This window comes from Tachyglossus aculeatus, chromosome 2 (assembly GCF_015852505.1).
Source record: "Tachyglossus aculeatus isolate mTacAcu1 chromosome 2, mTacAcu1.pri, whole genome shotgun sequence".
Taxonomy (NCBI): Eukaryota; Metazoa; Chordata; class Mammalia; order Monotremata; family Tachyglossidae; genus Tachyglossus; species Tachyglossus aculeatus.
The window spans coordinates 71,753,930-71,770,849 of NC_052067.1; the positions used below are offsets into that span (position 1 = coordinate 71,753,930).

The 16,920-nt window shown below is 43.9% G+C and overlaps 1 protein-coding gene across 1 annotated transcript in view; it reads right to left on the reverse strand.

The window, feature by feature from the left end:
- Positions 1-16,920, reverse strand: part of GRM1 (glutamate metabotropic receptor 1) — a 348,169-nt gene that overhangs the window by 30,361 nt on the left and 300,888 nt on the right. The window contains exons 6-7 of the mRNA XM_038762331.1: positions 9,717-9,843; positions 1,844-2,774 (exon numbers count right to left, since the gene is read on the reverse strand). Of these exons, the coding sequence (XP_038618259.1) occupies positions 1,844-2,774; positions 9,717-9,843 (1,058 nt within the window). The remainder of the gene's footprint in view (positions 1-1,843; positions 2,775-9,716; positions 9,844-16,920) is intronic.

Here is a 16,920-nt window from a genome sequence, read left to right on the forward strand (position 1 = left end):
ACTGATTACAAATTTGGGATACCAAGTTGTTTCATCAGGGATCCTTTTACTCTGACTCAAGATGAGTGAAACTGGTTGATGGAATAACCTTCATTTGGGGCTTTGATTTGAGAAATTCTTAAGATCCAAAAGTGCCTAAATGGCATCCCAAAGAAGCCACATTTTAAAAGCATATGAAAAGGAGGAAATCATAACTGGCCCAGGGGAAAGAGCATAGCACTCAGAAACAGGAGACTCAGGTGCTAGTCTCATTCCACAGTTAGCCTACTGGATGGCCTTGGGCAGCAAAACCTCTTTCAGCCTTGATTTCCTCATCTATAAAATGAGATAAATTATCTGTTCTCTCTCCCTCTTAGACTGTGAGCAGCACAACTTCTCTCAGCCTCAATTTCCTAATCTATAAAATGGGTATAAATTATCTGTTCTCTCTCCCTCTTAGACTGTGAGCCCCATGTGGGGTAGGACAGAAACTATGTCCGATCTGATTATCTTATATTTAACCCAGTTCATAGCACAGTACTTGGCCTATGGCCAGCAATCATTATTTTCAAATTGAGGTAGCGTAAAGCTAAGCCCTCAACAAAATGCTCTAGTGATCAGAATCACCTCTGTTAAAGATGGACGGATGGAAAAGAAATGGATAAATTGCTGTGGGAAATTATTTTCTCCTGAGGTCATTAAATGTAATTAATAACCCAGGATTCTGACTTCAAGCATACTTTCTAACCTAAAGTTTTCTCTGCTCTCCTACCTCTTATGTGGTGAGTGGTAAGTGGGACAGTGCCTTATCTGAATAGTTTTGAATCCAACCCAGTGCTCAGCACAAAACTTGGCACATCACAGGCACTTAATAAATACTGTAACTACTATAAAAATTCTGAATGCCACCCCAAGAATGCCGATACAACGCCTCAGAAAGAGTGGAACGAAGGATGTCAATTTTAAGATATTCTTGCAAAAATGCTACATTCTCTTGCTGTTTACTCAGGCTCCCTGTTGTCTCAGTGACCTGGGAAATGGCCTGGTTTCCAGTGAGATGTAACCCTTTTGGAAAGATTCCCAAAAATATATCTGAGAAAGGAAAGCTGCTGGTGGCACTTCCACACCCAGGCTGTGGTTCTTTGTCCACATACCAGATTGATGTGATGTGTGAGGTGAAATAGGCTTCTAGAAGATTCCCATTCACAGCTTCAGGACAGCAGTAGAAGGGATCAGAAAGAAATGGACTGGGAGCCACTTCGAGTTCTTCTCACTCCTAACTTACCGGAAATGAACATAAATTGTATATCTTGCCTGATATTCCCAATTAAAGCAGAGTAAGCAGCTGAGGAAAGAGTTGGGGTGAGAGAGAGATGAAGTAGCATGGCTCAATGGAAAGAGCACAGGCTTTGGAGTCAGAGGTCATGGGTTCGTATCCCAGCTCCGCCACATGTCTGCTGTGTGACCTTGGGCAAGTCACTTAACTTCTCTGAGCCTCAGTTACCTCATCTGTAAAATGGGGATTAAGACTGTGAGCCCCACGTGGGACAACTTGATCACCCTGTATCCCCCCCAGCGCTTAGAACAGTGCTCTGCACATAGTAAGTGCTTAACAAATGCCATCATTATTATTATTATTAAGTGATAAAAAGAGGAGGGGAATGAAAGGATAGCAAAGGAGAGAAGGAGGGATATAGGGAAAGGTAAAGGGGATGGGGAGAAGAAAGGACGAAGAAAGAGTGGGGGGAGAGGCTGTGAAAGAGAAAGAGGGAGAAAGAAAGAAGCAGAGAGAGAGAAGAAAGGAGGAAGAGAGGGATACAAAGGCACAAGGAGAGACCCACATGCACCAGGCAAAATAACTCACTTTGCATTCCCCGCTCCGGGCTTCTTCCTCCGAAATATGCTGAGGAAAGTGTTGGACCGACAAGGCAGCTTGCCGTCTCCGACGTGCATACGCACCACATCCGAGGTGGTGAAGGCACTGCGGACATTCCTCTCGGGCTTAGCGATGATGATGTACATCTTGGGGGTGAACATGCACCCCAGAGCCACCGTCACACTGAGGCTCACAGCAAAGCAGGTGGTGATGATTTTGTAGTTGCTCCCAAAGTAGATGGGCACAAAGGCCAGCCAGATGATGCAAGTGGTATACATGGTGAAGGCTATGTACTTGGCCTCGTTGAAGTTGGCGGGCACATTGCGGGTCTTGAAGGCATAGTAGGTGCAGCTCATGATGAGGAGTCCGTTGTAGCCCACGGGGGCTACCACACCCAAGTTGCTGGTGTTGCAGATTAGGTAGACTTCCTTGATGCTGGGGTAGGACAGGATGGGCATGGGGGGCTCCATGATGATCAGGGTCACCACCAACGTCAGCTGCACACTGATGAGCACGGAGGCGATGACCACTTGGGCCCAGGCGCTCATGAATCGGGGCTTCCGGGTACAGATTTTCTTCTTACTCCCAGCCAGGATGCGAGCAATGCGGTTGGTTTTGGTCACCAAGGCAGAGTAGCACATGGCAGAGGAGAGGCCCACCAAGAGGCGCTGGAGGTAGCAGGAAGTAATTGTGGGCTTGGCGATGAGAGTAAAGGGACAGACATAGCCTAAAAAGATACCAGCCAAGATGATGTAACAGAGCTCCCGGCTGGATGACTTAACCACTGGAGTGTCCCGGTAGAGGACAAAGATTAGGGTGACAAACATGGTGACTAGGATCCCTAGGCAGGAGAAGACCACGGCCACAATCGACTCTATGTTGCTCCATTGGAGATAGCGAACGGCGATGGGTACACAGCCTGGATCGTGAAAACGACAGTTAAGAAGAAAAAGAAACCAAAGGTTAGGGTATGGGATTTGGGGAATTGGGTGGGGATCTGATGAATAGTTAGCTGCTTCACCATCATTCATGGTCTAAAGATAGCCATTGTAAGTTTACTTAAGGTTTATTGGTCTATATTCTCCCTTCTCATATAGTGAAAGAAGTTAGTTGATAATTGTGGATCCAGTAAATGTTCATTGATGATGCTTCTGATCATGCACATTCCCAAATGTAAATATAGAGGAGAAAACTCCTTTGGTGATCCTACCACGGTTTTTTTTAGGGGCATAGCAATTTTGCCTCATATGCTGCCTGCAGATTATAGTTCTCATTGGAACTGATTGCAAGCTAAGAGTGATAATTAAAAAAGGAGGGGTCACTAGAGGAGGAGTAAAGAAAAATAGGGACCCTTGATGAAGGGAGGCCCATTGAGTGAAATGTGGAGATGATCAGCATTTGCAAACTGTGATTTGTGACAGAAGTGTAAGCTATGGGTGGAGACGTTAAAAAACAGGTATAGAAGGTACAAGTTGACCAAACCCAGAGTATACCTAAAGGATGGCTCACAGTCATGGCGAGAGGTGAATCCTCATTGGTGGGGCCAGTGTTACTTCCCCAGATGTGGCTTCCAATATTAGGCTCAACTAGCTTGTAGTGATAAGACTAAAAAGCAGGTCATGGCAAGAATATCCAATTATTCATGCCTCTCCTAGCTGCCCCCAATTACCAAAGTTTTCCAAAGGACTCATGGATATTCTGTTTGTCTATCTAATCTTAGATGAATAGCAATTGAAATAGTTGGTAGAAAAACATTTAAATTCACTAAATTTCTGTGACATTATTATATGCCATCGAGTCATTTCCGATTCATAGGGACTCCATGGATATACTTTCTCCTCTGTCAAAATCAACAACCTTCCGTTATTGTTGTTATGGTCTCTGTCCATATAGCTGCTGGTGTGCCTTTCCTCATTTTCCCAGCATTAGTGTCTTCTCTAGATAATTAGTCCTCCTGATTACGTGTCCAATATATGCTACTCTAAGTTGAGTCACTTGGCTTTCTAAAGACCACTTTGGCTTAATATGCTCTAAAATCCATTTGTTTCTTTTTTGGGCAGTCCATGGTATTTGCAAAAGCCTTCTCCAACACCACATTTCAAAAGAATCGATGTTCTTTCTATCCTGTTTTTTCACTGCCCTTATGACTGGATCTGCCATTTTGAGAGAAGCTCATTATTATTCCAGCCTGTTTTGAGTTGTGAATACTATTGGCTCAAACTAACTTGGCTGCATAGGAATCCTTCTCATTAAATCATAGCTCACTTTTCTTGCAGAATAGATCCCTGTTTATCTATCCCATTTGTACAGAGCATGAGTGTTTGTAAAATACTTGCCAAGAAATAAAATTTACAGTTTTATAAGGAAAAAGACGTAACAGTCTTCCTATTTCATTAGCACTTTCAAAAACTGTCAGGTCATGCTGTGCCAATTCTTACCCTCAGAAATAGAAAATGGCATGCTCCAACAGGGATAGGAGTTCACAGAGTAACATTTTACTAACATTTTGGAGCATGGGTGAAAAGCAACAGTTTAATAAAGATTCTAGGCAAGTTTATTAAACACACTATCATTAGTGGGCCATAACATTTCCAATCTACAAAGAGTTTACTTTCTCCTGCAAAAATTCTGTCAATCTCAGAAACCCACTATTTATGGAAAGGAAAATGGGTAAAGGTATTGAAATCAAAATCATTATCCCTTCCAAACACTTTGCCCTAACATTTGCCAGCCTGCGCCATGTCATATGGGGTTCAGACTTGTTTAAGAAGTTTAAATCTTGCTTTGCAAAGGTTAAAAAATATCTTCTGCAAAAACATAAAAATTGATCATTTATATGTTGATGCAGGAAAGTCAATTTTCTGTATAAAGAAATGTTTTTGAGATTCTTCTCTGAACCCCCTCTGGAGTCCTGATATTGTTTACAAAGTGTGTTGTTCAAAATTAAACACAGAAATCCAATAGAGGTTAGATAGTTGGATGGATCGATTGCTTTACAGGCATGGCCTGTTAATGATGATAATAATAATGATGGTATTTGTTAAGTGCTTAATATGTGCCAAGCGCTGTTCTAAGTGTCGGGGTAGATACAAGGTTATCAGGTTGTCCCACGTGGGGCTCACAGTTTTAATCCTCATTTTACAGTTGAGGTAACTGAAGCACAGAGCAGTTAAGTGACTAGCTCAAAGTCACACAGCTGATAAGTGGCGGAGCTGGGATTTGAATCCATGACCTCTGAGGCTTGGGAGCCTGTACTCTTCTTGCCTCTAAGCCTCGACACTGGGTGGTTGGCAGGGAGGCCTATAAGAAAGAAACCAGGTTGGAATGCTGCTCTTGTCCCTCTCATCTCATGAAATCTCTCGCTCCATCCCTTCTCCCCTCCTTAACTTCCATCTTCAATTGCTCACTCTCCACTGGTTCCTTCCCCTCTGCCTTCAAACATGCCCATGTCTCTCCCATCCTAAAAAAACCCTCTCTTGACCCCACCTCACCTTCTAGTTATCGCCCCATATCCCTCCTACCATTCCTTTCCAAACTCCTTGAACGAGTTGTCTACAGTCGCTGCCTAGAATTCCTCAATAACAACTCTCTCCTCGACCCCCTCCAGTCTGGCTTCCGTCCCCTACATTCCATGGAAACTGCCCTCTCAAAGGTCACCAATGACCTCCTGCTTGCCAAATCCAACAACTCACACTCTATCCTAATCCTCCTCGACCTCTCAGCTGCCTTCGACACTGGACCACCCCCTTCTCCTCAACACGCTATCCGACCTTGGCTTCACAGACTCCGTCCTCTCCTGGTTCTCCTCTTATCTCTCCGGTCGTTCATTCTCAGTCTCTTTTGCAGGCTCCTCCTCCCCCTCCCATCCCCTTACTGTGAGGGTTCCGCAAGGTTCAGTGCTTGGTCCCCTTCTGTTCTAGATCTACACTCACTCCCTTGGTGACCTCATTCACTCCCACGGCTTCAACTATCATCTCTACGCTGATGACACCCAGATCTACATCTCTGCCCCTGCTCTCTCCCCCTCTCTCCAGGCTCGCATCTCCTCCTGCCTTCAGGACATCTCCATCTGGATGTCTGCCTGCCACCTAAAACTCAACATGTCCAAGACTGAACTCCTTGTCTTCCCTCCCAAACCCTGCCCTCTCTCTGACTTTCCCATCTCTGCTGACAGCACTACCATCCTTCCCATCTCACAAGCCCGCAAACTTGGTGTCATCCTCGACTCCGCTCTCTCATTCATCCCTCACAACCAAGCCATCACCAAAACCTGCTGGTATCAGCTCCGCAACATTGCCAAGATCCGCCTTTTCCTCTCCATCCAAACCGCTACCCTGCTCGTTCAAGCTCTCATCCTATCCCGTCTGGACTACTGCATCAGCCTTCTCTCTGATCTCCCATCCTCGTGTCTCTCCCCACTTCAATCCATACTTCATGCTGCTGCCCAGATTGTCTTTGTCCAGAAACGCTCTGGGCATGTTACTCCCCTCCTCAAAAATCTCCAGTGGCAACCAATCTGCGCATCAGGCAGAAACTCCTCACCCTGGGCTTCAAAGCTGTCCATCACCTCGCCCCCTCCTACCTCACCTCCCTTCTCTCCTTCTACTACCCACTCCGCACCCTCCACTCCTCTGCCGCTAATCTTCTCACCGTACCTCGTTCTCACCTGTCCCGCCATCGACCCCCGGCCCACGTCATCCCCCGGGCCTGGAATGCCCTCCCTCTTCCCATCCGCCAAGCTAGCTCTTTTCCTCCCTTCAAGGCCCTACTGGGAGCTCACCTCCTCCAGGAGGCCTTCCCAGACTGAGCCCCTTCCTTCCTCTCCCCCTCATCCCCCTCTCCATCACCCCATCCCTTCCCCACAGCACCTGTATATATGTATATATGTTTGTACATATTTATTACTCTATTTATTTATTTTACTTGTACATATCTATTCTATTTATTTTATTTTGTTAGTATGTTTGGTTTTGTTCTCTGTCTCCCCCTTCTAGACTGTCAGCCCACTGTTGGGTAGGGACTGTCTCTATATGTTGCCAACTTGTACTTCCCAAGCGCTTAGTACAGTGCTCTGCACACAGTAAGCGCTCAATAAATACGATTGATTGATTGATTAATTGATATCCTGTTGTAAGACCATGGGCAAATCATTTAACCTCCCAGGGTCTTAATTTCCTTATTTGTAAAATAGGGACATGGCATAGTGGATAGAGCAAGGGCCTAGGAGTCAGAAGGTCATGGGTTCTAATTGTGCTCCACCATATGTCTGCTCTATGACCTTGGGCAAGTCACTTCACTTCTTTGTGCTTCTATTAACTCATCTGTAAATTGGGGATTGAGACTGTGAACGCTTGTGGGACAAGGCCTGTGTCCAACCCGATTGGCTTGAATCCACCCCAGTGCTCAATACAGTGCCTGGCACACAGTAAAGCACCTACCAAATACTAGAATTATTATTATTATTCCTTCTTGAACTGGAGCTCCATTCTTGCCCAGGACCATGACCTATCTGGTTATAGTATGTCTACTCCAGGGCTTGGCACTTAGTAGACACTTAATCAATCAATGGTATTTACGGAGCACTCACTGTGTGCAGGGCACTAAACTAAGCCCTTAGGAGAGCTCAGCACAACAGAGTTGGTAGACACATCCCCTACCCACAAGAAGCATATTGTCTAAAGGGGGAAATGACAATAAAATAAATTGTGCTTAAGTACATAAGTACTCTGATGAAGCTTCCCATGATGGAAAGGTATAAGCCATAGTGTCAAATTTGATTCACCCATGCTTGGCCACAGCAGCACAGAAAAGAGTCAAAGGCAGATGATCAAGTTACCAAAATGTTGATCAATGACAATGGCAGGCACTCAAGTTTTTATAGAACGGAAGAAGGCAATGGTAAACCACTTTCGTATCTCTACCAAGAAAACTCTATGGATACAAATACCAGAATGACTTTATGACAGAAGATGGGATGTTCGGAAGAGAGTGTGTCCATGGAGTCACCGTGGGTCAGAAATGACTCGATAGCATTTGAAGAGAATGCTTAAATGCCAAGGGACTGAGGGTGGGCTGAATATAAAATGCTTAATATACAGGTCCACTGCACAAGCGATGCAGAAGGAAGAAGGAGTAGGGAAAATTAAGGCTTAGTTGGACATGGCCTCTTGTAAGAAATGTGATTTTAGTAAGGCTTTGAAGGTGGGGAGAGTGACTGTTGTAAAAATTTGGAACACTTCACAAATTAATGTCATCCATTTCCATCATAATTATTGTTAAATAACAGCATAGTCTTACTGTCTGACTCAGATTCAGCTTGTCGTTGTCAAAAAACTCTGGTTTTTGTCTCATGTATTTGTGCCTAGCTGGTTTTACCCCTTTTAGCCACTGTCCCATTTGTTTTGTTTCTCTGTGCCCTACCTGGTGCTGGTACCTCTTGAATTCCATCTTTCTGCTTTTGAAAGGCTGTTTTTTTCCAATTTACGAAGGCCACCTCAAGTTTTGTTCCTGCTTTCTAAAGCATTAGCCTCTTCAAATTTTCTTACCTTTATCTAATTTCCACAATACAATAAATACAATGTACTTTTAAAATTATACTGTCTAAAAGGGCAGGGGTTAGGCATGCCTCATTTCAGTTTTACTTCTGCATTATGTCTAGCACAGAATGCATTCAGTATTATTTAAATTCTGGGGCCAAGGGCCCTGTGTTCCCATACTTTGATCTGCTGTGTATCACAGGGAAGCCATTTAACAAATCTCTTTATTTGGAAACCTGGTACAATAATCCTGCTTTGTTCTCCTCGATGTTGAGACCTTTGGTGATCTAGAAATTCATTGGAAAGATTGGAGATAAAACAGCAATACACGAAAAAGGTTACCCCACTCAACAGGGATTCCTAACACCTGGAGGAAACCTTGTAGGCTTCCTAGGTAATGAAGGAGGGAGACGGGGGCTGGGGGAGGGGGAGAGAGAGAGAGAGAGAGAGAGAGAGAGATTTCAATTTCTCCTTTACCATCCACCTGTGTGCCCTTTGTCATGTTTAGTAATCCAGTTGGATCCCAACAGGAACCAGAACTCTGACATTTGCTCCCTGTACCTGCACCTAGTATAGTTGGACCTAAGACTCTTTCCTTGTGTTCTGATTAATTTCCTTCTGGACTGTAAGCTCAATGGGTGCAGGGAACGTCTCTACCAACTCTTGTATTTGTACTTTCCCAATAGCTTAGTACAGTGATGTGCACACAGCCCTCAGTAGAAATAATTGTTTGATAATTACTCAGTTACAGAGAGTCCTGGGCCTTTGTTCTGAAACCTGGGTAGGACCCGGGTTTGCAGGAATCCCCAGTGATGATTGGGTTATCAACTTCTTGGAGATCCCAAATCTTCCTTCGTCCTGCTCCTTTTGTTTCCTGGCCTCCTCCCTGAACTCTGGGCTAGCCTCCTTTGAGCTTCTTTACTGTTAGCAGGGAACAGTAGTTCCCTCATCTGTTAAATGGGTATTAAGGCTGTGAGCCCCACGTGGGGCATGACTATGTCCAACTCAATTACCTTGTATCTATCCCATTGCTTAGAACAGTACTTGACACATAGTAAGCACTTAGCAAATACCATCATAATTATTATTAGCAGGGACTTTTCTGGGTGCTTTGTGCTGGGTTTTAGGGTTTTTAGTTGGCCATGGTGAAATTTATCAATGTTCACTTCTTTCAATACTTTGGAGACAGAGATCAATCTCCTTCCTCCATCCCCCCAACTTGCTCAGGAACACACAAACACTCAGACACATCATCCTCAGCCTGAAAAAGCCTACATTAATACAAAGGTTAGAGAAGAAGGAAGGGGGAGTGAGAAAGGTATTACCTGTTAGGTCAGTATTTGGCCACCATCCCAAGTCACAAGCTTTGCAGGTGAACTCATCCTGCACGTATTCATTTTCTTTACAAGCTGTACAAATCCAACAGCAGCTCACCTCTCCTTTCCGAATGACCTAAAATATAAAGACATTTTTCTCAGATTCTTTTTTAAAATGCAATTTTGTTTTCCATTTTGCAGAAAATTCCAATGATGGGTGAACTCTTCCAAGTCTGGGGTTCAAAGTCCACCTGATTATCTTTTGGTTGAGATAGAGCCACGACATTAGCTGAGAAGAGCTCTTGTGTTTGACTGCCATTATATATGTACAACTTCTTAATAGTTTTATATATGTTTGCCTGCACATTAAACCCACAAATTAACATACAGAAAAATCACCTTATAATAGCATTACATAGACTAGTAAGGGAACAGCCCTGGGAGTCAGAGAACCTGAGTTCTAATCCCAGCTCTGTTATGTGACTGCTGTGTGATGTTGGGCAAGTGACTTAACTTCTCTGGGCCTCAAGTCTTCATCATTAAAATAGAGATTCAATACCTGTTTTCTTTTCTACTTAGATTGTGAGCCCCAGGTGGGACAGGGAATGTATCTGATCTGATAATGTGGTATCTCTCCCAGCACTTAGTATAGTTCTTAGCACATAGCATTTAACATTTAACAAAAATCAGTGGATAGAGCATGGGTTTGGGATTCAGAAGGACCTGGGTCCTGTCACTTGCCTGTTCATTCATTCAATCATGTTTATTGAACGCTTACTGTGTGCAGAGCACTGTACTAAGTGCTTGGGAAGTACAAGTTGGCAACATATAGAGACGGTCCCCCCAACAGCGGGTTCACAGTCTGTTGTGTGACCTTGGGTAAGTCAATTACCTCAACCTATAAAAATGGATATTAAAGGTGTGAGCCCCATGTGGGACATGGACTGTGTACAACCTGATTACCTTGTATCTACTACTCTAGTGCTTAGAACAGTGCCTGGCACATAGTAAGCACTTAGCAAATACCATTAAAAATGAACAAATACCAGTTATCATTATTATTATCATTATTATCACTATTGATTTTTTAATGAGCGTAATAACTTGCAAAAAAATTTTATAGCTGCAACTGCACAATCCTGAAAGGAACATAAGACAATTGAGTACCAAACTAGCCTGGTGAAAAACACACAGGCCTGGGAGCCAGAGGGCCTGGGTTCTAAAGCCCTCCACCAATTGTCTGTTGTGTGACCTTGGGCAAGTCACTTAACTTCTCTGGACCTCAGTTCCCTCATCTGCAAAATGGAGATTCAATACCTGTTGCCTCTGCTTAGATTGTGAGCCCCATGTGAGACCTGATGATCTTGTATCTACCCCAGCGCTTACTACAGTGCTTGGCACATAATAAGCGCTTAGTAAAAACAAGCACTATTACAATTACATTATTTGCTTTATGGGGGTGATATGTCAGGAAGAATTTAAGAATTGGAAGCACAAGATAAATATGCTGTTTGGTAGTAATATTTAAGGGCTTACTATGTGAAGAGCACAGTACTAAGCACTGGACGAGAATACACAGGTGGGAATGAAAAGTGTGTTTTTCCTTGGGGGCCTCGTGATCTAAGAAAAGAGTCAGGAAACCAAATGTACTCTAGTAAGAACATTGCAGTAGACCAGCTGTTAGATAAGGACCATGAAAATCGAGAGGTAGGAAAGGACGTTTATAAATTTGGACAGAATATCACCAAAGTCAATAGCTAAGGAGAGAAAATGAATTAAGGTAGAAGGAGGTTTCTGGAGATCATACACTTTGAGTAATATGAGAGAGGCATGTTTTTTTAAACTGTACAGAAGTTAGGAAGAGGGCTGGGCCTGGGAATAAGTGTTAGAAGTTCGTTTTGGGCATTAACCACTTAAAATAATAGAATTGAAGAAGATATATATGTGTTTTCAATGAGATCAGAAGCCATACTGCTTATAGGTTCCCAGCCAGGTCATGCAGTGAGATAGACTGGAAGCTCAGGTGAACAGGGGACGTTTTCCCCAACTCTGTGGTACTGATCTTTCCCAGGCACTTAGTATAGTGCCTAAACACAGTAAGTGCTTAATAAATACCATTGACTACACCGATGATGCTGATGATAATGTAGCCTTTACATAGATAATATTTGAATGTACTTCCCAAGTGCTTAGTACAGTGCTCTTCACACAGTAAGTGCTCAATAAATAAGATCAAATGAATGAATGAATGGAACAGATAATAGGCTGAGATATTTAAAACTTCAAATTCAGGCTAAATTTCCCTTCTCAGTAAAGATGGCGAAACCACCAGGTTTGAAAGGTTTTGTTTCTCCCATTTTTGAATGATATAATTCATTCATTCAATCGTATTTATTGAGCGCTCTCCATCACCTTGCCCCCTCCTACCTCACCTCCCTTCTCTCCTTCTACTGCCCAGCCCGCACCCTCCGCTCCTCCACCACTAATCTCCTCACTGTACCTCGCTCTCGCCTGTCCCGCCATCGACCCCCGGCCCACGTCATCCCCCGGGCCTGGAATGCCCTCCCTCTGCCCATCCGCCAAGCTAGCTCTCTTCCTCCCTTCAAGGCCCTGCTGAGAGCTCACCTCCTCCAGGAGGCCTTCCCAGACTGAGCCCCTTCTTTCCTCTCCCCCTCGTCCCCCTCTCCATCCCCCCGTCTTACCTCCTTCCCTTCCCCACAGCACCTGTATATATGTTTGTACATATTTATTACTCTATTTATTTATTTATTTATTTTACTTGTACATTTCTATCCTACTTATTTTATTTTGTTGGTATGTTTGGTTCTGTTCTCTGTCTCCCCCTTTTAGACTGTGAGCCCACTGTTGGGTAGGGACTGTCTCTATGTGATGCCAATTTGTACTTCCCAAGCGCTTAGTACAGTGCTCTGCACATAGTAAGCGCTCAATAAATACGATTGATTGATTGATTACTGTGTGCACAGCACTGTACTAAGTGCTTGGGAAGTACAAGTTGGCAACATGTAGAGATGGTCCCTACCCAACAGCGGGCTCGCAATCTAGAAGGGGGAGACAGACAACAAAACAAAACATGTTAACAAAATAAAATAAATAGAATAAATATGGACAAGTAAAATAGAGAAATAAATATGTACAAACATATATACATATATACAGGTGCTGTGGGGAGGTGAAGAAGTTAAGGCAGGGGGATGAGGAGGGGGAGAGGGAGGAGGGGGCTCAGTCTGGGAAGGCCTCCTTTAGGAGGTGAGCTCTCAGTAGGGCTTTGAAGGGAGGAAGAGAGCTAGCTTGGCGGATGTGCAGAGGGAGGGCATTCCAGGCCAGGGGGATGACATGGGCCGGGGGTCGATGGTGGGACAGGCGAGAACGAGGCACAGTGAGGAGGTTAGCGGCAGAGGAGCGGAAGGTGTGGGCTGGGCTGTAGAAGGAGAGAAGGGAGGTGTGGTTGGAGGGGGCGAGGTGATGGACAGCCTTGAAGCTAAGAGTGAGGAGTTTTTGCCTGATGCGTAGGTTGATTGGTAGCCACTGGAGATTTTTGAGGAGGGGAGTAACATGCCCGGAGCATTTCTGCACAAAGACGATCTGGGCAGCAGCGTGAAGTATAGATTGAAGTGGGGAGAGACAGGAGGATGGGAGATCAGAGAGGAGGCTGATGCAGTAATCCAGTTGGGATAGGATGAGACAATGAATGAGCAGGGTAGAGGTTTGGATGGAGAGGAAAGGGGAGATCTTGGCGATGTTATGGAGGTGAGACCGGCAGGTTTTGGTGATAGATTGGATGTAAGGGGTGAACGAGAGAGCAGAGTCGAGGATGACACCAAGGTTGTGGGCTTGTGAGACAGGAAGGATGGTAGTGCCGTCAACAGTGATGGGAAAGGCAGGGAGAGGGCAGGGTTTGGGAGGGAAGATAAGGAGTTCAGTCTTGGACATGTTGAGTTTTAGATGGCGGGCAGACATCCAGATGGAGATGTCCTGAAGGCAGGAGGAGATACGAGCCTGGAGGGAGGGAAAGAGAGCAAGGGCAGAGATGTAGATTTGGGTGTCATCAGCGTAGAGATTATAGTTGAAGCTGTGGGAGTGAATGAGTTCACCAAGGGAGGGAGTGTAGATACAGAACAGAAGAGGACCAAGAACTGACCCTTGAGGAACCCCTACAATAAAGGGATGGGATGTGAAGGAGGAGTCTGCAAAAGAGACTGAGAATGATCGGCCAGAGAGATAAGAGGAGAACCAGGATCACACTAAGGGACACTGTAGGATTGTTTTTAACACTTTCAAATAACTTTACAAGTTTGAGCAAAATCAAATATTTCAAATAGATTCACACCTAGCCTCAAACCAAGAGGGAAAAATTGAATACCTAAATAAGATTGTGAATTTATGGAGAAACTAAAAGTGGGGTTTATCAATGAATGACACCATTTTTAACAGTCTCCAACACCAGAATAAAAGCAATCATAAATTACAATGTATCTTTTATGGATAGCATTCTGTTTTTCTCTAGAGAACTAGTACTGTCTGTGAGGCTGATGCATAGACTAACTGTGGAGAATAAAGGTCTGTGCAAAAGGGCTGCTTGGGTAGAAAAATATCCACCTGCTGAAAAATCTTTACCTTAACAGGGATTTAAATAGGCAACTGTCAAATAAAAATGTGGGGACACTGTTTATGGGAAGCACCATCACCTAGTGGAAAGAGCGTGGGCCTGGGACACAGAGAACCTAGGTTCTAATCCAGACTCCTCCACCTGTCTGCTGTGTGACCTTGGACATGTCTGTTACCTTCTCAGTGCTCTAGTTTCCTCATTTGGGAAATGGGAATTAAATCCTACTTCCTCCTACTTAGGCTGTGATCCCCATGTTGGACAGGGACTGCATCAAATCTGAATAGCTTGTACCAGTCCAGCTCTTAGTACAGTGTTTGGCACATAGTAATCAAGAAATATAATAATAATGATAATGGTAGCTCAAAATCAATGTTTCTCAAGTTAATATACTTAGGGGATTCAAGAAACTGGATTGTTTATATAGATATGTAAAAAATACATTTTACCAGTGGTCACAGCCATAGCTGAATTTGGAAAGTATGCACAAATAATCGTAACAGAATGGAAATTCAAATATTGACAGTATAACTTCCCTCCCCACCGCAATTGTATATATTTGTACAGATTTATTACTCTATTTATTTTACTTGTACATATTTACTATTCTATTTATTTTGTTAATGATGTGCATATAGCTATAATTTTATTAGTTCTGGTGATTTTGACACCTGTCTACATGTTTTGTTTTGTTGTCTGTCTCCCCCTTCCAGAATGTGAGCCCATTGTTGGGTAGGGACTGTCTCTATATGTTGCCAACTTGTACTTCCCAAGTGCTTAGCACAGTGCTGTGCACACAGTAAGTGCTCAATAAATACGATTGAATGAATGAATGAATGATCCTGAAATATAAGCTAAAAAGAGTAAGGGTATAAGCTAAAAAGACCAAGGGAATCCTAATAGTATCAATCAATAAAATTTATGGAGCACATGCTCTTTTCAGAGCACTGTCCTAAGCACTTTTGGAGTGTATACTGGAAGCAGAAGACGTGGTTCCTACCATTCAATGGTCTTAACTGCCTTCAAGTATATAGAGACTTTATTAATTGTGTAATCAATCAGTAGAATTCATTGAGCACTCACTTTGTGCAGAGCACAGCAATAAGCACTTGGAAGAGCACGATACAGTGGGCAGACAGGGTTCCTGCTTTCAAGGAGCTTACAATCTAACAGGGTGACAGACATCAAATCTATTTTTTTCTGCATTTCTTCATTATTTTGATTGATTTAAAACCCCCCACCATGCAATAAACTAGAATTCCTTAGAAAATGTCCAAGAAAGCCTTCTGAAAATGTCCCACAGCAATGGTAAAAAGGGTGTGCTTATTTTAGCTGTTATGTAGCAGCAGAAAAATGAAAGGCCTTTCCCAAAGGTGGAGTTTCTGTACCAAAGATTCATGCCCTCTGCATCTCGTAAATGTTCTCTCCCCACATTATCAAGACACCACTGAGATTCACCTTTCTGCCATCTGAGCATGGTAGGTCAATGAGTTGTGCTTGGATAGAAGGATCATTATTTGTTCAACAGATTCAGATTCACTCATCGAGGGGACTGAGATTTCCCTCCCGCAGTGTATAATAATAATAATAATAATAATAATGGCATTTGTTAAGCGCTTACTATGTGCAAAGCACTGTTCTAAGCGCTGACGTATGATTTCTCCTCTATCAGCCTCTGACAAGGCCTGTATTCATAGCAAATACTGGGCGATGGCTGAACAATTATTTTGTAGCTCTTCCCCAGCTGTATTACCCCACAATGTCAGAAACCTATCCCATTGGTAGTGCAGTGGTAGTTGAGGGGTGTGAGGCCCCCAGATTGTTCGGCCTCTGGCCAAGCAATGAACAAACCTGCTCCTCTCTCGAAACATGCAGACTGGAGTGTAAATGACACGTGACTCTCCATTCATATCTTGTCAAGCCTTTGTGCTGGCAGGAGGGAATTAATGAAGGGAGATAGTCTACAGCAGATCCCTGTAGGGGGTTTATTTTTCCTGCCAAATTTTTCCTCAATGCCTAGGAAAACTCTTGTATGAAGATCCACAAATTTGTCCCCAGCTATCGCGCTCTAGACTCGTTGATTGCCCAGCCCCACTGGGAGAGGAGCCATTACTGCCTCAGTGCTCTTCCGGGACCACATTTTTTAGTCAGGGCTCTCTGCCACATTGCCCTGGCTTCTCTGTGGTCAACTCCCTGATCTGGGAGCAGCAAGGATAAAGGAGCAGATAGATGATGCCTTCTTCACCCCTATGGCCACAGCACACAGCCCTCTAGACATGTCAGAGGCGAGAGCAGCGTGGCTCAGTGGCAAGAGCCCGGGCTTGGAAGTCAGAGGTCATGGGTTCAAATTCCATCTCTGCCCCTTGTCAGCTGTGTGACCTTGGGAAAGTCGCTTAACTTCTCTGTGCCTCAGTTTCCTCATCTGTAAAATGGGGGTGAAGACTGTGAGCCCCACGTAGGACAATCTGATTACCTTGTATCCCCCCCAGCACTTAGAACAGTGCTTGGCATATAGTAAGCACTTAACAAATACCATTATTATTATTAGAGAAGCAGCGTGGCTCAGTGGAAAGAGCACAGGCTTTGGAG